Source organism: Pezoporus flaviventris, unplaced genomic scaffold, assembly GCF_033815535.1.
Source record: "Pezoporus flaviventris isolate CSIRO_AGI_PZ_B2104156 unplaced genomic scaffold, CSIRO_AGI_Pfla_v1 ptg000025l, whole genome shotgun sequence".
In the NCBI taxonomy this organism is placed as follows: Eukaryota; Metazoa; Chordata; class Aves; order Psittaciformes; family Psittacidae; genus Pezoporus; species Pezoporus flaviventris.
In genome coordinates this window covers 18,082,825-18,107,538 of record NW_026892573.1, presented here as the reverse complement: position 1 = coordinate 18,107,538, position 24,714 = coordinate 18,082,825, and the positions used below count along the sequence as shown (strand labels likewise).

The window sequence follows — 24,714 nt, the reverse complement described above, 5'->3', positions numbered from 1 at the left end:
AGCCAGCAGTATGCCCAGGAGGCCAAGATATCCTGTTTTGTACCAGAAAGTGTGTGGCCAGCAGGACTAGGAAGGGATTGTGCCCCTGTACCTGGTGCTGGTGAGACTGTGTCCTGTGTTCTGTTCTGGGCCCCTCCCTACAAGAAAGACTTGGAGGTGCTGGAGTAGGTCCAGAGAAGGGCAGTGAAGCTGGTGAAGGTTCTGTAGCACAAGTCCTATGAGGAATGTCTGCGGGAACTGGGGTTGTTCAGCCTGGAGAAAAGGAGGCTCATGGAAGAGGTTTTTGCTCTCTATATGGAAGGAGGATGTAGCAAGGTGAGGGTTGGTCTCTTTGCACAGGTAACAAGCAATAGGACAAGAGGAAATGTCCTCAGGTTGCTCCATGGGAGGTTTAGATTGGGTACTAGGAAAACTTTCATCACCAAAGGGTTGTCAAGCATTGGAAGAGCCTGCCCAGGGAAGTAGTGTAGTCACCATCTCTGGGGGTGCTTAAAAGGCATGTAGGTGTGGTGCTTAGGGACATGATTTTATGGTGGATTTGGCCATAGCTGGGTGTATGGTTGGACTCCATGATCTTAAATGTCTTTTTCCAACCTAAAAGATTTTATTATTTTAATGTCGCTTATTTATATTTATTTTAGCAATTTAAGGCTTTTATCTTCTGTGAACTTCCAGAAATTACCATTTTTAAGACAAAAGTCCTATTTATTCTGTGAAACTCTGCCACTGGAGTTCAGTAGGACTCAAACACGAAGAAAAGTAAGATTGTATGTCTGTATGGATGAGAACATCAGCAGTTGCAATAGATAAGATCAATAGCTGTCCTCAAGACAGGTTAGATCATAACTGTCCACTGAGTGGTTCTCAAGCTTTCACCTGAAGCATCTCATGGATTCAGTGATGAAACTTGTTTTCTTACTTCAGTTTGCTATGAGAACAAAATTATTCCAATCAGTGATTATAATACAGACCACAAATTCAGATTTTACTAGCATAATGGATTATACAATTTTGTGGTCAACTGACCAATTGCCACCGATGTCTTTTTCAAACTATTCTGTGTTCAGAGGGTATTTATGCTTTGTAAGTTTGTCCTAATTCTTAAGCATTCCATGTTTTTCTGTTTTTCTCAAGCTTTTGGAGCTACTTTGACCATAACTTCCTCTCATGCTCCTTCCACTGTCAGTCACTGGAGAATAATCTGAGGGGGTTGCAGGGGTTCATCACCGAGGCAGAGGTGCAGAAGCAAGTATTTGGTGCTGTGAACAGAGTAGCTGCAGTAATGGTTTGAAATGTGCTTGGGCATTACCACTGCTCTCCCCAACCCTACTGAGCCTTTGTAGCACAAGAGGGTTGTGTTGGTTCTTTTGTTTCCTTTGTCTGAGATGAGACTACTTAATCATGCATTGCTGTTGTGCAGAAAGGATTTTTTGGGTTTGTCAAATACTTAACACTTAATATATTACTTTTTTATCTAAAATCAATGAATTAGGCATTCTAAGCTGTACATGAAGGCTCATGAACTTTTTTCCTTAACTCTTGTAAGACTGTTAAGAACCCTTCAGTTTGTATCATTGTAACTTCTAAAAGCTTTAATACATATATCTGTGTACCCAGTGCTGTACCAAAGTCTGTCAAGGAACAGTCCCTACTCATTACTTTTAGTACTTAATGACACATGCTAAGCAGGATATTGTTTATTTCCTCTGCTCGATAGATTGTGCAAAGCAGTGATGTACACTTGGTCATACACTGTTAACTGATAGAACAGTTGCTTAGATACTTGCACCATAGCCCACCAGTCTAACTTTGCGGGGCCAGCAAATAAAGCAGATCATTAAGAGAGGACAGTGTCACTGTGGAAGAATTCATGTTGGTTTCTACGTGAAGTTTCCTCAGTTCTCTGGATGTGTGAAAGATGGCATTGGAGGAAGATGGTAAAATAGGGCATAACCCGTAGAGTAACTGTGTACCATTTTCTAATTTAGGCCTATTATGGCTCACAGTCACTCTTAGAAACGTGGACCTGTTTGTTTTCCTCCTGCAGACTTCTGTTGGAAGCATATATGCATGTTGTGTTCCTTTAGGCTCTTTGGTATGTAAAAGTCCTGAACTCTAAACAAAAGCCCATTCATGATGTAACTCCCCCCCCCCCCCCCCCTTGAAAATTTAACCTTGATGAAAATTGTCCTTTCTGGAGTTCCTTTTCTTTTAGATTCATGTCAGACCTCTCCTGTTTGGCATTTACCCCTAGTACTACATTACATTTCTCTAGAAGTTATTTTGTTAATCTCATTCATAAATTCAGCCATCATCTATGTATGGATGACCTTCAAGTCTCTTTTCTGGACTTGCTGCCTCTATACCAGCTAAATCTCAGTGTGTGCTTCTGACTTCTTTTTGTGGATGTCTGACCTTCAGCTCAGGCTGCTATTACAAAGGCAGTCCTTATCCCCCAGAAGGAGAAACCTCCATGCGGTCTGTCACTTGTGGACAGCATTGTCACGAGATCTTTGGTTTAAGCTCCTAACCTAGCCCTTGTTTTTGGCACAGCATGCACTACTAGCAGACTGCAGCTTTCTTCCTTGTATTAAACTGTCTTTTAATTGTTTGTTAGTTGTGTTAATAAATCACATGACTAAATCTAATGCCTCACCTTTAATCTCTGTATCTTGTGGTAACACTTTTTCTTACAGTTGTGGTAAAAATGATTCTGCTTTGATGATAAGGGTTAAGAATCCTGAACAAGAGTGGTTTCCTTGTCTTCTGCTTTGACTGACTGGTCTTTCTGCTTCATGTATTTTATGGCTGTAAAAATAACAGGTTACTTGCCTTTAATTAAAGTTGGGGTTTTGCTGTGAAGGATATTGTCTTTTTTGTTGTTAATGAGATTTTTGAGTGCTGTTTAGGAAGTGACATCATGAGTAGTTACACCCTTTTGTTCATTCTCCGGTGATGCTACTCATGCATGGTGAAGTTCCCTGTGTGTACTCTTTAACAGTTTGCAACATAGTAATGCAAAAGAAGTTAACTTAAGGAAATAAAGCCTGCTGAAAACAAAGCCAGACCACCACCTTTCCTGTTGCCCTGGGACTGAGCACACACCATCCTTAGAACAAGAACTAATTCTAACTGTTGTTTATGGTGGTGCTGTTTCCTTGTATTTTGTCTCTCTCCATCTGTTGTCCCTTATGTTTAGGTTGTCTGCTCTTTGAACAAACTTATTCTGTGTTTGTACAGTGGCTAGCATAATGTCGTCCATAACTTTGGCTCCTAGGAGCTTGTGATAAGAGTTGCAATGTATGGGTGTGGCATCAGTGTCTTTTCTTTTTTTTTTTCCCTCTTCTTTTCTTTTTTTTTTTTTTTAAATGTGTATGTGGAAGGGGGAAGAGGATCTAGTGTTCTGTTATACCTGAAATAACGTCATCGTTTTCTTTGAGCAAGAATTGGTAATAAATATACCATCCTATATACATTTAATTGTTGTGAAGCTGGAAGAATTTACTAGGTGTGTTTTGAATTAATAGCAATAGCATTTCTGTGTGCACTAGTTTTAGATGGTGTTGTTCATTTAGCTTTGCTTGTGGTGGTTGTATTGCTTTGAAAAATGCTCATTTGGAAGTTGAAGTTTTGTTCTGGTGTGTGGTGCCTCATTAAATAAGCCGAGACATATCTAGAAAGCCCAGGTATGAAGTTCTGTCATACATGTAATAAATAACTGCAGTCTAAAAGTGACAGAAAATGGGGAGCACAGCAAAGGTTTGTTGGTTTTTACAGACACAAATGTTGGATATATCTTGGAATTATTGCCATTGTCACTGTTAGCCATCATTATGTATGCTTCTATCCAGAGAATTAACAAATAGAGATACTGAGGTGGTCTGACTAATAACTGTGTATAGTACAGCAATTATGAGCTGAATGAAGTCCAGCATTTTTTAATAATTGAAAAGAATTGGAGAGTTTGGAGAAGACCTAACAATGCTTTAAGGACAAGTAGAAAACATGCTTTCTATTAACAGACTGTAGAAATTAAATCTATTCCTCAACTAGAAGAGAATAGATTAGGGTGTGACTTAATCCTGGTCTACAAGAGACTATGAACCCAATAACATGTTAGATTGCTTTTCCCACCCCCCTAATATTGAAGGTTTAATTTGTGAGTACTGATTATTGCATAAGCGATACAAATTCAGGCAGGGAACAGTGTGTAGCCTTTGAGCAGTTAGGATAACTGAGAGTTGGAAGTTTAAAGAGGATTTGAAAAGTTAGCAAAGTTAAACAGACTGGGGAGGCAGGGGCTTCAAATACACTTTGTTCTGCAAGTCTTTAGTTGCAGATTTGGACTCAAAAGACAAAATACTGGCTTAGAACAAATTCAGTATAGTATATTTTCCATGGGATTAAATTCAAATAAGCATACCTGCTTCCTTGCATGACTGTTTAAACCAACCTGATTTGGAATTGTTGTATCCTCTCTTCTTTGTTACCAGCACTAGCCTTTTTTTTTGGAGTTACTTTAGCCCCGTGAATCATCAGAATGATTTTTTTTTTTTTTTTTTTTTAGGGAGGGGATGTGTAGGTGTTGGATGTTTGCTGTGTTTTTTGTATTTCATCTTTCTACCTTGTTAGCTGCCATGACAGACTGGCTGTAAACAGGGAGAAAGGGAGAAAGAGTTGTGATAAAGAAAGTGGGAGTGGGAATTCAAAACCATGGTAGTCCTGTCCTAGACTGCACGTGGTTTATTTATGTGGAACTACAGCCTTAGCAAACACAGTATGCATCTTGTTTAAAGATAAAGCTACCTTTTTTAAAATTAGTTCAGTAAGCTGGAGTCTTGATTGCATAATGTAGCTTGCAGCCAGCCCTCAGCTGCAGCTGTGAAAACCTATTGAACTTGCCTTGCTGACCATATAAATTCTTGCCTTGGATTCCATTTTCTGTCAACCCTACCTCAGCATAGAACTTGAACTATTTTGTGGCTGCTTTTTAATTTTCTCTGCCTTTTTTTATATTATTTTGTTTGCAATGTTAAGATTTTTCTTTGCTTTGTTATACTGCATCTTCAGTTGTTTACTTAGTCATAGTCTACATGGATTTTCCACCTGTATGTAGCATAGTAGTCACATACTTTATTATATTTGTTTTTCCTTGTTCTGAATTACTAGATGCATTGAATGCTAGTCACTGCAGGTAAACTGTGTTGAAGAAGTTTGTCCATGCTGGACCAGAAATACTAGGTTGTTAGGTGATGCTTGAGTGTTTCTTGGGGACGAAGAATCTGGTTGAGGCTACTAAGTGATGTTGGTTAGTGTTGAAGACAATGAAAATGGTCTATCTGCAAACTAATTGTTCATTTACAAACTATGGCGTGACAGTTTTTGCTCTTCTAAGTAGATGCAAAAAAGTATTAGTTAAAAAGTTTTGTGCACTCAGACACTTTGAAACCGGGAATGTGCCATTAGGCATAGTAGTTACCAGTTACCTGTGCACAGTTAACTTGTTTCATGCGCTGTAGGTATATGAATGTAGACTGTATCTTAGTTTAAAATAAAAAAATTGAAAAACCCTAACCAAACAAGAGGAAGCAGTAGCGAAGAATAGCATTTAAAATCCTTGTTGACAATTAATAAATTGTCTTTGTTTTCAAAATGCATGGGGAATAGTATACGCTAGGCACTGATAGGATGCAAAGCAACTTAAGGTAGTCCTGCTGGGCAGCAGGTTGATCATGAATAATGGACCTTTGCAGAGGTGAATGGAAGCAGCATACTGGGCTGAATTCAGCAGGACTGTAGCCAGCAGTTTGAGGGAGGTGATTGTTCCTCACTGTTTGGTACATGGTAGACCACATCTGCAGTGTTTAGTCCAGTTTTGGGTAGATGCCATTATAATAAAGATACGGATATACTGCATTGAGCCTAGTGGAGAGCCACTGGCTTAGAGGGCTGGAGCAATGAAAAAGAAAAGCCGAGAGGGATGCGTGTGATCAGTCTAAAGAGAAGGCTGGAGGGACATGTTACTGCAGTCTTCAACTAATTAATGTGAAAGTATAGAGAAGATGAAGCCAGGTTCTTCTTGGGGATGTGCATTGTTAGGATAGCAGGTAGTAGGTATAAGTTGCAGCAAGGGAAGTTCTGAATAGCTAAGATAATCAAACAGTGGAAGAGGGTGAAGTTTAGCAGAGGGGCTAGTAAATTTGTATCCTTATAGATATTGAAAGCTGACATAACTTCAAAAGTGAAACTCATTTCTAGTTTGTCACTGCTCTGAGCTGGGGTGGATTTTGATAAGGTGATATCCAGAGGTCTCTTCCAACATCAGCTGTTCTATTAAACTTGCAGTGTTTAGGCTAAGTCTGATACCATGTAGTGACTAGGCACATGGTCTCCGTTGATATGCAGTGCTTTACTTACTGTAAGTTAATTTGAATGCTTTCTGTCCCCCAAAACACAAAAATAGGAATTTGTCCTGTTTGGGTAAAATTACTAATAAAATGTAACTGCATGAAATACTGTTTAAAAATAGCTTCTTAAAACTATCTCAAATATACTGACTTTTTAAGGTGTACTTTACAGGGAAGGTTAACTTCTTCACAGAATTGGCATTTCTGTGGTTAATAAATTCCTCAGTTTCTAGATATGTAGGTTCTACAGGATGTATTAAATCTAGTAAGTCTCATCCTTACGCTTGAGATTTCTCTTTTTTCTATTTCTGGTTGTTTTTTCATGTTTGATTGGTTTATGACTGGCTGTACCCCAGTTTCTAGTAACTTTACAAATTTGAAAGATGTATGCTGCTTGTGTTATGTTAGGTGCTTACAGTATAGTCACTATAATAATGATATAGTTGTATCAAAAGTATAACCAATGCAACTATACCCATTATGAAAGATTGAGAACTAGAATATTTGCTTAGTTTAGAGCCTTTTGTTATTAGTAGCTATACTAAACTTGTAGCGTTTGCTGTAATACATTAGTTAACAGAGCAGTTTGAAGCACAGGTACAGGCCGTGTAGAGGCTGGATTGAGAGCAGTCCTGAGAGGGAGGATTTGGGGTGTTAGTTCATGAAAAGCTCAGCATGAGCCGGCAGTGTGTACTTGCAGCCCATAAACCAGCCATGTCATGGGTGTACCCCCAGCAGCGTGTCCAGCAGGTTGAGGGGTGTGATTCTCCCCTTCTACTCCTCTATCATGAGACCTCACCTGCAGTCCTACATTCAGCTCTGAGGCCCCCAACACAAGAGGGATGTGGACCTGCTCAGGCGAGTCCAGAAGAGGCCATGAAGGATCATCAGAGGGCTGGAGCATCTCTCCTATGGAGACAGAGTGAGAAAGTTGGGTTTATTCAGCCTGGAGAAGAAAAGGCTCTGGGAAGATCTTAGAGCAGCTTCCAGTACCTAAAGGGAGCCTACAAGAGAGCTGGAGAGGGACTTTTTTTTATCGGCTTGTAGTGACAGGACAAAAGGGAATGGTGTTAAAATGAAAGAGGCTAGATTAGATAATAGGAAAAAAAAATCTTCACTATGAGGGTGGTGAGGCACTGGCACAGGCTGCTGATCAGCGCCTTTTTCATGATTAAACAGCCATGAAATACTTTGGAAGTGTGTGTTTAAGAAGGAAGGTACATACTGGTCTGGCTGCCCTAAACTTAGGCTTAGTTAGTCCACATAATGATTCCAATTTGCCATGAACTGCTATGCCAAGTGCTGCCTATTCGCCTATGAGTAATCTTGTAGTATGCTTGGTGTGGATACACTTGCGTTCGAGATTGACCCTGAATTGTGATTCTGTTCATGCATACAGAAGAGCACTTCTTGGCTCTGGTTGAGTAGGAAGACTTAAAGAAGAGGCTGTGTTAAGGTATTAAACTGTTCCTGGAGATATCAGTTGGAAACCAGATGTTAGCATTCATATATAATACAGGTGACTGCAAGTGCAGATAAGGTGCTCGGGTGATACTGAAGTTTGCATGTTTTCAGCTTTAGTTTCAGTTTTGAAATACTCACTTCTGAATAAAGCCGAAGTTTACTGACTCAGCTGCTTCAAGATACTTCTTCCATTATGTAGATCTTGCCTTCTTACTCTTCTTAGTTGTGTCTTTGCTAGATTACAGGTCTTCGTGTATGTCCTCTTTAATTCGCTGACATCTATGTGGCAAACACATTTTGGGTGTTACATAATTACTTTCATTAAGCTAATTTCTTCAGTCCATACAGTTCCTTTAAAAATCTGAGGAAAGAATGAAATTTGAAGCTGCTCCAAACCTACTGAAAAATAAATTCTGGAGTAGTGTCTCTAGGCTGAAGTAATGAGGTCTCAGGCTTTTGCAGGGATGGTGCTCCAGCATCGGACAGATTAGATTTGTAGACATAAACTTGGTATATTGTTCCTGAAAGCTCTTAACTGTGTTCTGAAATGCTTAACTGTGTTCTGAAAAAACAGCTATGTAGATATGTTGATGGGTTAGTGTCATATTTTATTGAGACTCTTGGTTAATATTTATAATGAGTTTGTATTTTAAGACCGCTCCTTCTTTTACTTTGATATTGTGAATACTTGTGCTTGAGCTTAGCCCAAAGTATGCAAGTATTTGTTGAACTTGTTAGCAACATTTGTGTGTAAAGCTGGTAAACTGATGAAATAGTTGTGCTGTTGTGGCTGTAATGTAGTATGTCGGGTTTGCTTGACACGTTTCAGGTATCTTACTGATTGTGATGAGGGGATAGACATGTGTTTTAATATTCAGTCTGTCCCTGCTTGCTTCCTTTTAAGTTAGTATGTGCATTTTGGAGTGTTTTAATGCAGAATTTGCTGTCAGGGTAGTGCAGTTCTCTCTGTGCCTCTTGGCTTGTCACAACTATTGTGTCTACTAAAATGATCTCTACACTGAAGTTAAGAGCTGCAGCACTAACCCTGTTATGTTCAGGCACAGCTGTTAGTGGTGTTACACAGAAATTTTTCTACTGGGGAACTGATGTGGCTGGAAAGGAACTCCAGCAGGAAAATCTAGTAGATGGATCAACTTTTGTCTGGTTATGTGTGTGGTTGCAGAAACAGCTGCGCCATATGATAGTGTAACAAAATGAGTCTGTGGACCTGATAACTAGGTGGACCTTCAGAGGTGTTAAAAGTTTAGTTAAGTCAGATGGGAAAGTTGACAGTAAATAAGAGCTACCATATATATGAACATAGAGTACTAGAATCAATGACTAGATATTCCTCAGGAAGAATATAAAGAGGAAAAAAACTGAAGCCAAAAACCCACCACCAGGAAAAAATGCTGAATATTTATAGTAAGAATGTTTAACAAAAATGGTTTTATTGTGTGGTTGTGTGTGGTAAGAGTTATATATCTGATGACCCAGAAGGGCCTTACAAACACCACCCTTACAACATGGAGTCCTACTCACATAGGCAGGTGTCTGTCCATACACAGTATATGTTATTCACTACTCAAATTGAGATGGGGCTGCAGTAGCAGCATTCAGATTGAGTTTAAACCTGGCTTAAATTGCAGCACTTTAAAAATACTGGATTACTTTTCCATTTCTAGAGCTTTTCAGCCCTTATGTGTGGGCATAGTTGGGCTGTTAGACTGCATTAGTTGCAATGTAAAAGAGCTACTTAAAGGTGATTTTAATTGGAGTGGTTTACTTTGCTTTGGGGGTGAACTGTGGCATACATTGTTAATCACTGGGGTTCAGTTGATAGCTCATACTCCAAGAGGCCAAGTAGGTAGTTGCATTTGATTGTTTAGGGAATGACTGTTCCCGAGTTGTAGTAACACAGCATACTATTAAGCGAGAGAGCTGCTTGACAGCTGCATAAAGTCTTCACAATAGCCTGAGTTTTTGATCATCAGAGTTCTGAAAAGTTAAGTGATAAAAAGTGACTTTCTGTAATAAGGATAAGAACTCTTGGAAGTAGCTGGATTAAGGGGTTAAGTGATGTTATGGTCAAATAAATGTCAGGGTGAGGAACTCATTAAAACATTGATCACAGAACATTGAGATGCATTCAGATTAGCCTCTTACCTGATTATTTTGCCTAAGTGTTGACTCTTACCCCCAGCTGAAATCAGCCTGGAAGTCATAGGCCAAAATTCGAATTTTGGGTAAGTGGGTGAAGCTTCCATGAGGCTAGGGCCAAGTCTTCTGCATGTAAGAATAATAATATTCCTCTATTGGCAAGATTAATTGCTCTACTAGGTTAGCAGACAGTTCGGTAACCTGTTTGCATTTGCATCAGTGACGTCTAAGAATAGAAACCTGGCAGCTATAGTGTGGTTTGTTTCCTACCCCCACCCCCTCCTCCCCCCCGTAGGTGTATTGTGGTTCTCAGCAGCTGGCTGGCTAAGAACTTTTGCAGAGCTGCCTTTGGACCGCTATGTTTAACAGTCATGAGAACATTTATTTTCATGCTTGCCTGATCCATATTTGACCTGGTTGCATTTCAGCCCTTTGTAGCCTTCTACAGCAGTGACTCCATAATGAAGAAAAAAAGTTTTCCTGCATAATAGATTATTAAAGCTGCTTAATTATTTCACTGGCTGCCTTTTTACAACACACAAATAAGCACTCATCTTCTATGTGTTTTATTTTCCTTGTAGACTTAACCATCTTCCATCTTCCACTGCAGTCTAGTGAGGAATGTGTTCGAAGGCCTTTTGGAAGTCTTATGTGCTATATGCCAGTTTAATCAGCGTTGGTCAACAGGTATACGAACCTTTCAAAAAATCTCTCCAATAGTCCTGTGAGGCACTGCCTCTTCTGCAAAAGACATATTAATTCTCTCCCTGTACATTTTTGTCTTTTGTATATTTATTTAGCTGTAGTTTCTATCAATCTGTTTAGTGATGAGATAGGATTGTAGACTGTAATTATTTGGGCGATCGTTATTGACCCTCTCTTGAAGTAATTGATTACAGATATTGAAATAGAAGAGTGCTGACTGTCTTTAGAAATCTTAAGTGACTGCCATGTGGCCTTCATGATTTGTTCTAAAATCTTCTGTTAGCAGTTTGCTATGACACTTGCCCTCTGACATGACCGCTAGAAAGAGAGCTTAGATGTGTTCTCTGATCTTTTTCTCAATGAACATCAATGCACAGAGGTTTTCTTTCTGTGTTTTCTACTGTGGTTTTGGCTTCTTGGATATTCTGTTTCATTACAAAAATGTTACAGTTTGTGAAATTTGCAAGAATTGGCATTTTGGACAAACCTTTGCTCTGACAGCTCAGTAGCCTGTCTTGAACCATGCCTATGAAAAGGTAAAGAACAGGGCAAATGTACATGAAACTTTCCACTACTACAATTCCAACATCTTCGTAGCTCAGACTTCCTTATAGTAGTCTTCATGTTTTTTTTGGGGGGTCTTTTTGAATTGGTTGTATACTTAATATGGTAAAATTTTAAATGGTATCCATGCTCTTGAGAATATTTTTGTCTCGCTGCTCCATTTTGTTTCCTTTTAATTGAGTTCCTCGCATGTTGTTCTCCTTTTTGAAATGAAATGTTGAGGTAATATTTTATTATTTTTTTTTTTAATTCCCTTGGGAATTTAAATATGTTCTTCTGGAGTGCTGTCTGGATAATTAAATCTTAAACTGTATTGTGTTGCTCAGAATTAGACCAGGAGTTGGTTTTTCTTTGGTTAGTCTCCTAGCTGGTTGCAGTTGGCTGTGTTGTGAGAATGTCTTCATCATTCAGTGCACAACAATAGTCAAAATCTTCAGTTAGTACTTCGCGGTCTCTGTCATTCCCCTTATCTCACATGTCCTGTCACCGTTATGTAATAATATACCATTAAAATGCTATTTCTTGTAGTTTGGATATGGAATTCAAGTGTAGCACAGTACCTGTTGAGGTAATTAATTTAGTTAGGATACAGTGCTTTCCTAGCGGAAAGCAATGCTCTTTTGCTGAGGCAAATCAAAGCCCTGGACTTGTACCTTAGTATATTACTGTCTGCTGTATTTTGATCATATTTTCACTTTTGAAGATGTCTCAGTTATGTATTCTCCCAAAAGCAGTCGTTCAGGCTTTCCCGTTTTGTTTCTAAGCTTCTAGCCTTTATATGGAAGCACTTGTACATGCTATTTTGTCCTACTTTGAATGTCTGTTTCAAGCACCCTGTGTTGGTGGAACTCTAGTTTTGGTTGTTTTTCAGTGATTCCTTTTGATTTTTGTGACTTTGTGTCACGTGTATGTAACCATGATGATGTTCTTATGTCACCTTCATCCCAGGTGTTACTAATGGCACTTGGTAGAGACTTTTAAATTCTATTTTCTTTTTTTTTTTTTTTAAGTGGAGTTGCCTTTTTTTTTTCCTAGGTACATACACACCCCTCAATTTCTGTTATTCATGATAAATTTAAAACTCTTTATCGTTAAACAGTGAAGTTAAGACTTGGCCTATGGAGCATTACCTAGCTGTCTGTCATAAAAGCTGTAGTATTTGCTATCCTCCTGGAGAAGCAGCTGCATTTTGCCTTTCATTTTTTCCAGCAGTGAGTCCTTGAATGTAGTTATGGCATTGTAATTTATTTCAGCATAAAGATTTTCATAGATGAGTGGTGTAGGCCACTTTAAGAGGATAGAACCATAGAATAGTTAGGGTTGGAAAGGACCTTAAGATCATCTAGCTCCACCCCCCTGCCATGGGCAGGGACACCTCACACTAAACCATGTCACCCAAGGCTCTGGCAAACCTGGCCTTGAACACCTCCAGGGATGGAGACTACAAGGCAGAGACTACAAGGTTTGTGTGGCAGGGCAGTATAGAAGCCAACAATGAAATGCAAGATATTTTGGGGTCACATACATTACAAAGGACTACACTTCATTTTTACTTCTACAGGAGGTGGAAACAAAGACAGTTCTATAAATACGTTTTATCTGCATTCCAAACACATTTTCTCCCCAAGCCAGTCTTCAAATCAGTTGTAATAAACTGTGTTCTAAAGGGTTTCATGAATCTCTGCTTTTCAAGGGTTACATATATGAAGTAGGGAAGGCATCTTGTTCAAATAGAATCATAGAATAGTTAGGGTTGGAAAGGACCTTAAGATCATCTAGGTCTCCCCCCACTCTGCCATGGGCAGGGACACCTCACACTAAACCATGCCACCCAGGGCTTCATCCAACCTGGCCTTGAACACCTCCAGGGGTGGAGCATTCACAACTTCCCTGGGCAACCCATTCCAGTGCCTCACCACCCTTACAGTAAAGAACTTCGTCCTTACATCCAATCTAAACTTCCCCTGTTTTAAGTTTTAACCCATTACCCCTTGTCTTATCACTACAGTCCCTAATGAAGAGTCCCTGCCCAGCATCCTTGTAAGGCCCCCTTCAGATACTGGAAGGCTGCTGTGAGGTCTCCACACAGCCTTCTCTTCTCCAGGCTGAACAGCCCCAACTTTCTCAGCCTGTCTTCATATGGGAGGTGCTCCAGTCCCCTGATCATCCTCGTGGCCCTCCTCTGGACTTGTTCCAACAGTTCCATGTCTTTTTTCTGTTGAGGACACCAGAACTGCACACAATACTCCAAGTGAGGTCTCACGAGAGGAGGCGCATGATCACCTCCTTTGACCTGCTGGTCACACTCCTCTTGGAGTCTGTGTGCTACCATAAAGCCTTGAGCTCATTCTGCAGTGCTATTGAATGTGCATTTTGTGCAGACTAGGTCTCACCAGTTTTTGTTTTGTTTGTGTTATTTTTCAGTCTCAGCAATTCATCCAGTGATCAGTCTACAATCTTACAGGTTTGTAGCAATTGTGTTATTAAGCATCTTTTGCTGTTACCAGTTGAGAAGTGTAAGATTTTTCCTAGTTTCTCATTCTAAACCTATTCTTTTAACTTTGTAGGTACTTCCTTTTTGATAGTTTTCCATTTAGAAATAGTGACTGTGACATTGCCAATGTATTTTTTGTTTTACTCCTCGGTACTAGCATTTTTAGGAAAACAAATTACCCAAATTTGCAATTTTTTTTTTTTTAATCTGATTTTCTTAGCAATTCCCTTTTTGAGTTTAGCATTGGTAAGAAATAACACTTGAGAGGGAAAATATGCAGATTTTATTTATGACTGTAGACCAACAGCTTGCACATAAATTTGTCTTATTTTTGTCATACCTACCAAAACAGGCCATTAGAACCTTTTTAAGAGCTTTTGTTGGAAAAAATACTTACGCAAGAAGATACGTTTTGGTCTTAACCTTTAGTTACATATTACATGCATGTACTGTAAATCAGCCCAAGTTTGTCTGTCGTGTAAGGATCTGTAAAAATAGGCATAGCATGGGTTTGAGTTAGGTGTAAGATACAGTCTTGGCATAGTCTCATTTCTTCTTTGCTCCCATCTGTTCAGGTGTATTTAAAACTCTTTTATTAAAAGCTTTATGTGCTTGTAATTCTTTTTTCATTCTAGAGAAAGAAAATATATGGAATAAGCCTGGGAAATTTTAAGAATCAGTGAATGAAGTAGTTCCTTGTAGCAAAGGCTGACATGTAGAGAAATCTAAGTTTGAATTATTCAGCCCTAGAGGGAAGAATAAGATACGTAAAAGAGAATATTGGATTAAGTTAATCTTCATTATAGCAGACTGATTTTCAGGGAGGTATGAGCCAACTGCATTGATAATACATGTTTGTGGTTTTGTTGTTTCTTTTTTTTCCTCAAGAAAATCTCTTTCATTCAAAGTGAATGTTACCTTTACTGCAGTTCAAATGCTATTATGTGATGGCATTTGTCTGTGAAGCTAACTTAGGAAGGAATTAAAAGGTGGTTGCCTCTCTTCTAGGATTAATCTGGTTCAGAGCTTTGCTTTTGGTCATGTTGTCCCCAGTTTATGACCTGATGCACACATTCTCTCCCCCCCGCCCCCCGCTCCTACTCAGTTAATGGACAAGACGGTTTGAGTAATTCTGTAAATGCATAGAAGTTGATACTCTATTGATAGAGTTGATACTCATAAAAAATGTTGCCAAGTCTGAGAAACCTAATGATTGTTATAAATCCTGAAGAATAAATATAGGCTTGAACTTTGAACATTTTCAGTCTCTTGTGAATGATCATGTCTTAATGTAAGCTATGAATGCCTGAGTCTGTGATAAGTATCATTGCAGTGCGCATATGCTATTTGAAAATTATTAGTAATGTAAGGTTTATATTGCATTGTAAGCCTGGTTTATAATGGAGGTCCTGTAATTTTCCTTTTCTTATATCTTTATTTTAGCATGGTATATTCTGCTATAAGCATCAAGGAGGTTGTTGTGATAAAAAGCAGATAAATGTGTCTGCTAAAGTTTCTTTTCTCAGTAGCTCAGTTTACCTGAAACATTTATTTCCTTAATATTCTATTACAGATACACTTCTTAATTGTGGTGTTTGATTACTTAATTGTAGGTATATCTGTTTGTCTCTTGCCAAATATTGGTACTTTTACTCTCTGTCTATAAAGCATCAGGCACAAGATTCTGGAAATGTGATGTGACAGAATGGAAAATCTCAAAGAAACAGTATTGTTGCTGCTTTACTCATTGCAGTGATTGTATAGACTAGTATTCTCTAGGATGTAGGATTGTAGGATGATAGTGCTAAAAGTCAGGTTTGAACGTAAACTGTTTAGAAGAAAGTTTAATGAACAATTGGTGGGAAAGGTTTGAGATGTAGAAACTATTTTGGATATCTAATGTTTGTTTTAACCCAGTTTCAGAACGCCCTGCTTTTGTGGAGGGCAGCAAATCCATACAAGAAGAGCAGATTCCTCACAGGAAGAAAATAAAAGCTCTTGAAGCAACTTACTAAGGTAAACAGATTGCAGTGGATTTCTGGATGGGTAAGTATTGGTGAGCAGGATATTCCTACATTCTCTCTTTACCTTCCTTTATTGAGGATTTATAAAAAAGCATAGAAAACTTTCTAGTTCGCAGAAACTCACTGATGTCACACATTAGTGTGTGCTCCCAAAACTTAGCCAAATTATAATGAATTACATCCGTTTTTTCTTGTTGTTTATATCAAGATCAGTTTAGCTTACTGGTTTTTAGTACAGTTTTTTTTTTTGATCTTAAGGTCCTTTAGCACCTGTTATATACTGGTTTGGAACTACAGGTACAGAAATTCCATATTGAGGTTGCCTTTTATATTTTCCTTTAAATTCATGGTAGCATGAACAATTATAAAGAACAGATTCCCCAAACTGAACAATGACTAAAAGCAAACAGTAAGCCCCAGGCAAAGTAGCTGCTGGGAAGGAGCCTGAAGAAGCATCACTTGCTGTTTAAAAAAAAAAAAAAGAGAGAGATTAAGTTGTGTAAAGCTGCAGTGGAATAGGAGATACTAAGGCTGTCAAATGAGCTGCCTGTGGTAGTGGCTGGTAATGAGAGGTTGCTGTGCACCTTCTGCTGCTCAGTAATGTATCTGTTCTCATCATGTGTTCCATATCTCTCTTGCTTACTTCTGTGCTCCAGTTGTACTGGGCCACCTAAGGAGCTTTGTCAGTGTGGGGCTGGAGGAAAATCAGTAGGATTTCAAAGTTGTTATGCAGAACAACATTTCTTTCTTTTTTTTTTTTTCTTTGTTGTTAGGCACTTGGATGTGTGCTTCAGTCTTATTCTGTATATTTCTAATAGAATGAAATTTAATAGGAATTCAAGTTTTCTTTCTGCATGTCTACCTTTTGGTCGTGCTTTGCAGATTAGTAAAAGCAGTGTTACAGCATCATTGTGTGCATATACAGGTGGGAAAGAGGCTGAGAAATTGGGATCATGCAATAAATATGAAAAATTGTTTCCTATATATGTGTATATACATGTATTCCCACATACCTTATACATTCCCTTTGTATGTATTGCTAAATAATGATGTGTACCTAATGTCTGGGAAATGTTGGTGATGGCAGTATTTTTTTTTGCTGATGTAGGATTAGAAAGTAAATGAATGTTAAGAGGCTCAGAGAAGAGCATAGAGAAACTGTATTTTCTCTATGTGATCTCAGGAAGAATAATGGAATGATTTGGGTTGGAAGGGACCTTAAAGATCATCTAGTAAGAAACCAAAGGAAAAGCTGGAACTGTTAACAAGTGTGTTTAAGAACTGTTACTGGAAAGTTATATCTTACTCTGAAGTTGGATGTTTTTTCTTGCTTTATTTTTTTCTTTAAACAGCAGATCTGGAATGGACGCGAGTCCTCTGGGAGGATTAGGACTTTCTGAACATACTCCTGGTCTGCTAGGGAATACCACCATGTCAGCAGGTCTTGCAAATGTAGGAAATACATTTGGAGGCCCACCAAGTTCTTTAGTTTCTAGGCCTAATAAATTTCAAAGCTCACCTATAGAAGATGATGATGATGTAGTTTTTATTGAACCTGTACAACTTCCGCAAAACTCTACGTCACTGATAGCAGATCAAAGGAATGCTGCTTTTACATCATCAAAAAATGAAGAACTTCAGGGGCATGATTGCAAAATGCTTTCTCCTCCAAAAGATTTAAATTCTCAAAAGGGGAGTGTAAGTGAAACTATTATTATTGATGATGAAGAAGACATTGAAACAAATCGAGGACAGGAGAAGAATGCTTCCAGTTTTAATGAACGAAGACTTCCAGAGTGTAAAAATAGAACCAATGATACGGAATTCTCACCTTCCAGTTTTTCAAGAAGTAAGGTAAATTCAGGAATAGGTAATAGTGGTATAACCACAGAACCAGACTCTGAAATTCAGATTGCTAATGTTACTACATTAGAAACAGGTGCTGTGAGCTCTGTGAGTGATGGTCATTTAGAAAATGCCGAAGGGCGTGACATGAACTTAATGATTACACATGTAACCTCACTGCAGAATGCCAGCTTGGGAGATGTATCTAACGGACTGCAGTCAAGTAATTTCGGTGCTAGTATGCAAACATACACCCCATCTTTGACTTCACAGACCAAGACTGGTGTAGGACCTTTCAATCCTGGTAGAATGAACGTGGCTGGAGATGTATTTCAAAATGGAGAATCTGTGACTCATCATAATCCGGGTAAGTTGTTATTCTCAACATTTCCTTGAAAGCTGAAAGTAAATAATAGAATGTTTGATTAAAACTCTTTTTGTTGTATATCTCTGTGCAAATAGCAGTATATTGTATCCTGATTTAGCCAGTAAACAGATATTGCTGAAAGCCAAATGGGGCAGCCATAAATGGTCTTCTGGAATTGCTATTCTACAGAATTTAAGCTTTCACATGAGTAATTTAAAATCTTCCAGGTTCAAACATATACTGGTGCTCTTCTGCCCTGTTAGGCTAAAAGTGGGGAAAAAAGCCAAATCACCACCTTTGCTACAGGTTTAACTTCAAACTACTTAGGGTAATTTTAAAATCTAGGTGCAATAGATCCTTGTTAATTTGTGATTTCTTAACTTGTCCGTATGCTGATTAAATTACATGTGTTTGGGGGTGTTTTAACTTGTGTTTCAGCAGATACAGCTTTTCTTTTTGGTCATATACTACCAAATGTATTTTTGCATAAGCATTAATACCTTTCATATTGTATTATGGAAACAGCAGTATGAATCCAGGCTTTAAGTTGGATGTTAACAGGTGGGTGTTTTGTGTTAAATTTGAAACTGAATTCAAAATTTGACTCCTGAATTTGAAAGCTGCTATTATACTTTGGATATCTGTCTGAATAATTTAGGAAATCAGTTCCTAATCTTTAAAACCAACATTCCCACTATTGCTAGTTGATCTATTAGACATGGGGTATGATTATTGCTTTATCACAGATGGTCAACTAGTTGAGGATGAGAAGCATTTGTTACCTTAATGTAGTGCCTTTGTTTTTTTGGGCAAAGTGCATGGTAAGAAAAATGTGATAGACTTGGACCATAGCAGTATTGAAATAGATTGAGTTTGGAGTATTGTCTGGAAGTCCTTTTAGGGACTTGATGAAAAAGACCCGCTTTGAGGAAGGGAGGGAAATGTGGATTTACAAGTGGATATGAGATGTATTTCAAGATGTAAATATATGGGATTTTTTTTCATGGTTGTGGGCTTTGTTTGTGAAAAATAAACAGCAGTAGGTTCAAAAGCAAGCAGGAAAGGCTGTCATAGATAAGAGGAAGGGAGAAAAACACCAAACAAGGAATTAAAAAAAAACAGAAGACTAAACAAGAGGAGGGAGGGAAGACGGCTATAGTGGAAATGGCTTTTATGCAAGAAAAAGCCTGAAACACGGTAGGTGCAGGTCATTTGAGTTTTTGTACTTGTATCTTGAAACCTTTCCACCTTCCTAAGTTTCAGGTTTCTTCTTTTCGCCTGGAAGATGCTTCCTTTTCTCCTAGAAGATCTTGTCAGTAGCAATTAACCCTGCCTGTTAGAAACTTTGATAGGAAGCAGTTGATCTTAATCATGTCTAATATATTCTGCACAATACAAGTCTAAGATTGCTAAGGATAGATTCATCTTTTCTGGATCAGTGATGTTCTATCTGTTCTGCTTTCCAGATTTCTAAAATACTTCCAGTGGATGTGGAGACTTCTGCTTAGTTAATTTAAGCCCACTGATGATAAAAATACTTCCATTTATATAATTTGAAGATCATAGGTTAAAAAACATTGCTTACACTTCAGAAATAGGATGTAAGAAGATGGGTAGCAAACTTTTTTTCCAGATACCACAACTTTAGGGATTTGCTAGTTAGCGTTTGTTTAACATAAAAACTTTATGTAAGGACTTAATACATCAGTTTACAGAGCAGCTTTGCAAATCTTGGAACTGGTCCGTTACCTGAAGACATTCTTGCTTACATCTTGGACAAAATTCATTCTTGTTTGTTTCCTGTGTAGAGGATTTGAAGCCTTGAAGATGCAAACATGAATTGTTTCCTGATTATTCCCCCCTTTTCTCAGTTGCACAGGAATTGGGATGTGACGTTTACATGTTGTTAGAAAAATAGCAGATGAGATTTCTTGATCAGGGAATTGGTGGAGTCACCATCCCTGGAGGTATTTAAAAGATGTGTAGGTGTAGTGCTTGGGGACATGGTTTAGTGGTGGACTTGGTAGTGCTAGGTTAACGGTTGGACTCTGATCTTAAGGTCTTTTTCCTACCTAAATGATTATATGATTACATATGTGGTTTGGAAGATTTCTGGATCAGTCTGTTCCCCTTAGCTAAGTGTCTCCGCTGTATGGAAAGTAGTATCTGCATAACAGAAACTTCTGTCCAACCCATTAATTCAGAACCTGGGGTTCCCAGTAAGCATTGGGAGTACATCTGATAGAATGGTTTTGATTGGAAAGGGACCTTTAAAGATCATTTAGTCCAGCCACCTTGCCAGAGATGTTTTTCTGAATGTAATCCTGTTTTGTGCATCAAAACTGTTCCAACAACAGAACCAACAACAAAACCTAGTGAACTGAGGATGGATTTCAGAATTGCCTTGATCTGAACCATGTCATTATTAATGCAGATGTGTCTGAAGGTTTCAGGAGCAGCATATCTCTGTAAAACTCTCCCCACCTCTGCCCCATGTGTGATTCTATGATTCTGTGTTGTGTTGTTGCAGGGTTTTTTTGGGCCTGTTTTTTTTGTTTTTCAGTTTTTTTTTTAAAGGCATAATTTCATTGAACCATTTTTTCAAGATGGCTCTGCAAGTAAATGTGTTGGTATGAGTAAGGAATAATTTTATAGCAGATTTGAGCAGGAAAAAGTGGAAAAGAATGGGAACACCCTGAACAGCCATTGTAGTAAGAATGGTTTAAAGAGGAACTTGTGTTTTACCTCCTTTCCCTCTTAGTTCCAGCTCTTCTGTTTGCCTGTGAACATTACACTGGGTAAATTCCCAATTTGTCTTACATGTTTGAGAAACAGGGCATCCTTTACAGCTGCAAAGTCACAGTGGTAAATTATTGTCTACTTGCTAAGGAATGCATGTTTTTTGTTGTTCTTGGGTTCCTAGAATTTTGTTCCTAAAATTAATTTAAAAACCCACTTTGGGAAAGAGGGGACTTTAGGAAATAGTATGAGGAAAGGGTTCCTTCTATGTAATGAATGATTATGGACCGAGATAATGTCTCTTAAGAATAAAGCTTGGGCAGTTGCTTAAGCTTGTAGGTTAAGGTTTTTGTTACCTGAAGTTACAGAATTTAAAATTACCTTTTTTATATTTGCTTGTTAATACTAGTTGTAATAACACTCTAGGAATACGCTGAATTACTCAGACATTCAAGGCTTTAGTGTTTTTATTTAGTTACATTAAATACTGTATTTACTCAAAAGTAGTAGGACAAGTACTATCCAGTACAGTAATATTTATGCAGGCGTTTACTATTCAGTAAGTAACGGTGAGGTACTGTTCTAGATGCTGGAAATAAAAAGCTTGAAAGGTAAGTGCCAAGTGCTGTGACAGTGTTTGGGATAGCTATTGAAAATGTTTTTTTTTTTCCCCAGGTAAATGTATTTTGTAGGCTCATTGATTTCTGCAGAGGGAGACTTGGAACTCCCATGACTTCGCCACTTTTGCACGTTAAGTGGTATTCATTGCATTGAAAAGCTTACTGAGGAAGCCAGGAACTCTTACAGGAATTAATGACATTCATGCAGATCCGAGATGTGGAGCCACTGTGCTTGACTCTAACTGCAGTATAGTTCTCTGGCTACATACTGGACTAGGAAATGAGTATGGGGAACCCCAATTCTAGGGTTTATCACAGAGGCCAGACATGTGATGTTTGTTTAAAGCTTTAGAAAAAAATAACTAATGAAGATCTAAGATCTCACGTTTTTGTAGATTTGCGGAGTTTGTATCTTACACCTTAGCTTGGAAATTCTGTTATCTGTTCGTCTTCTCTCTTTTCTGTTTTGTTGGGTTTGTTTGTTTGTTTGTTTGTTTCTGTTGTTTTTTTTGTTTATTTTTGTTGTTGTTGTCGTTTTCTGGTTGTTTTTTTTTTGTTTGTTTTTTTTCAATTGCAGTTTTGTTTGCCTGGAGATAAAAATACCAGTTTGCAAATCCATTGCCAGTGAATTGAGGCCTGCAAAATTTGTCACTAGATGTAGAATGGGACCATCCTGAAATTTGTTCATGTTCCAAAGCTTTGTAACAATGGAGACTGGTACTATCAAGTAGCATTTTACGGGAAAATGATTTCATGCTCGTATATTTGTGACTATTATATCTCTCTGTGTATATATATATATTTATGTACGTTTCTCTTCATTTAGTTATGTTTGTTTTTTTTCTTGAAGATTCTTGGATATCCCAGTCAGCTTCCTTCCCTAGGAATCAGAAGCAGCCAGGTGTGGATTCATTGTCACCTGTAGCATCACTTCCTAAACAGATATTCCAGCCTTCTGCCCAGCAGCAGCCTTCTAAACAGGTTAAAGTCACATGTGCAAACTGCAAAAAGCCTTTACAAAAGGGACAGACTGCGTATCAGCGAAAAGGATCAGCTCACCTTTTTTGTTCTACTACCTGCCTCTCATCTTTCTCACACAAACCCACTCCAAAGAAACTTTGTGTTATGTGCAGAAAGTAAGTAATTTTAAAATTTTGTTTCATATTAGCAGCTAAATCCAGTAATACTTGAGATTCTCATGCATGAATGAGATCTGTTCCATTAATGGTACAAAGTCTGACTATACAAGTACTTTATATAGTGTCACTTTAATGTTGTTTGGAAATGTTGTGCCTGCTGTAACAAAAGTACCAGGTTTTAAATTTGTAGTATGGCAGATGGTTTCTATGAAAGCTAATGCACTAAAAATTACTGGGGTTTTGTTCTTATATCCTCGGACAAGATACATTTTCTATATCTTTAGTCCTTTATGAGAAAAAGTGGACCTTGTGTTGTATAGAAAGCATTCATTTTGATAGATGAAGATAAAAAAAACCCAGAGGCTTTCAAAGAAGGGGGAACTGATGCTTGCAAGAAGCTCAGAGAAAACTGGGAGCTCTTCCACTGTTGGCAGTGTGGAGAAACCTTAGATGTTCCCCATAGTTAGGGGCAACTATGGCAACTTTTGAAGAATGACAAGCATACCTACATAAATAGCATAGGAATTACTATAAGAAGGGAAGTATAGGAAATACCTGGCATTCTCCTCGGTGTTTACAGCTTTTAGTCACTTGTGTTACTTCATGACTTTACACTTGTGTCCTTTGATGAAAATTAATATGTGCTTTGATACAAGTTAATAGTGTTTGTAAGTCCTGGTGGAATCTAGCCAGAAACTGTAAGCCCCTCAGGATGGGAGCTGTGGCTTTGTTTTGCAGAACAGAAGTGGTAACATTCCTTAACGCAAATCCTTACTAGCATGCCAAAGGGTAAGCCAAAATCTGCTTATCTTCCTTTGATGGAAGAATATCCAGGGGTGGTACAAGTTTATTTTCAAGGAAAATTTACTAGGGAAGCATACAGAATTTTTCCAATGTTTTCTACTCATCCTAGTTTTAGAGCTCCTAGGTATGGGTTGTCTGGGTTATGTCTTTTCCAACTGGTGATTCATCATGATGTCAAAAGACTTCCAGATGTGCCCAATTTTATATTTATTCTGCCTAATAGCATTTTCTGATGTCAGTAGTAGTTTTTTTGCTCAGGCAAAAGGGGGATGCTTTTATTTCTTCTCCTTACTGCTTCTTATTTATGATACTCAATAGTTTGGGATTAAGAGCGAAGCTACCTTAGAAATGACCGTAGAAGTTTGGGAGAGCTGATTACAAAGCTGCGCTGACAAGCATGGTGTTAGTGACTTCGCTAAGTTTGCAGCATGTGCAGCATAAAATTGAAGGTCGAGGAAATCCAAAAGCAACTTCAGTGAACAACAGTGTAAATAAGTTTGATTAGAATAAGCTTTGTTTTATTTCAAATTACTTTTATTGATGGTTGTATGTCTGCATTTAATTGGTGCAGTTTCATGGGCAACTGCATGAACTGTTCAGGTAGTTCAGAACTTTAATGATGAAATTAACTTTTTAAAAATTTTAAATGCTAGACTTCTAGGTAAGTTTGTGGTAGGGTTTTAAGCTTTTTGATTGTATTTATGAGAAAACAACCTTCTCTCATCCTGTCCAGAGATTAATATTGAAAATAGTGGGAATTCTATAGAAATAGAGACCATTTCTTGCCTTTTACTATATAGCTGAATTTTTATATAAATTGAAAATATAGCTTTTGTGTAAAGTTGCAAAAGGTTCAGAGTTATTTTTTTACTACTGCAAGTACTGCAAGTTCTATGTTTTTCCTGTGTAAAATCCCATTTTTTTGTTTGGTTTGTCCCTTTCCCTCCCCCCATTACGTCATTCCAGACCCAAGTGACACTAATGCAACATTAGGCACCCGTTGTGGTGAACTCAACCTTATTTAAAAAAAGTATCAAACTTAGTGTTGGACATGTCGCTAACAAGTCTACACCCATAAAACTGGTCTGAAATATTAAAATGAAGAACAAATCTTACAAGATGTTAAATTTTCTTGTTTAAATATATATATGTATATATTTACACACAAGAACACTAGAGTTTTTTTTTTTGTCTTTCAGAGATATAACAACAATGAAAGGTACCATTGTTGCGCAGGTTGATTCAAGTGAGTCTTTCCAGGAGTTTTGCAGTACGTCGTGTTTATCCTTCTATGAAGATAAACAGAATCCCTCAAAAGGAGCTTTGAATAAATCACGATGCACCATCTGTGGTAAACTAACTGAGGTCTGATCCACTTTTTT

General features: G+C 38.1%; 1 protein-coding gene across 11 annotated transcripts in view; it reads left to right on the top strand.

The window, feature by feature from the left end:
• ZMYM2 (zinc finger MYM-type containing 2) overlaps positions 1 to 24,714 on the top strand; it is an 85,715-nt gene that overhangs the window by 5,493 nt on the left and 55,508 nt on the right. For 4 of the 11 annotated variants that reach the window (XM_061457706.1, XM_061457710.1, XM_061457708.1 and 1 more), the window contains 5 exons: positions 13,725 to 13,764; positions 15,712 to 15,840; positions 17,174 to 18,030; positions 22,240 to 22,525; positions 24,532 to 24,697. In XM_061457706.1, the coding sequence (XP_061313690.1) occupies positions 17,181 to 18,030; positions 22,240 to 22,525; positions 24,532 to 24,697 (1,302 nt within the window). In that variant the 5' untranslated portion in view covers positions 13,725 to 13,764; positions 15,712 to 15,840; positions 17,174 to 17,180. Of the gene's footprint in view, positions 1 to 13,724; positions 13,765 to 15,711; positions 15,841 to 17,170; positions 18,031 to 22,239; positions 22,526 to 24,531; positions 24,698 to 24,714 lie in introns of all 11 variants that reach the window. The other 7 variants (XM_061457707.1, XM_061457713.1, XM_061457715.1 and 4 more) reach the window with 6 other exon arrangements.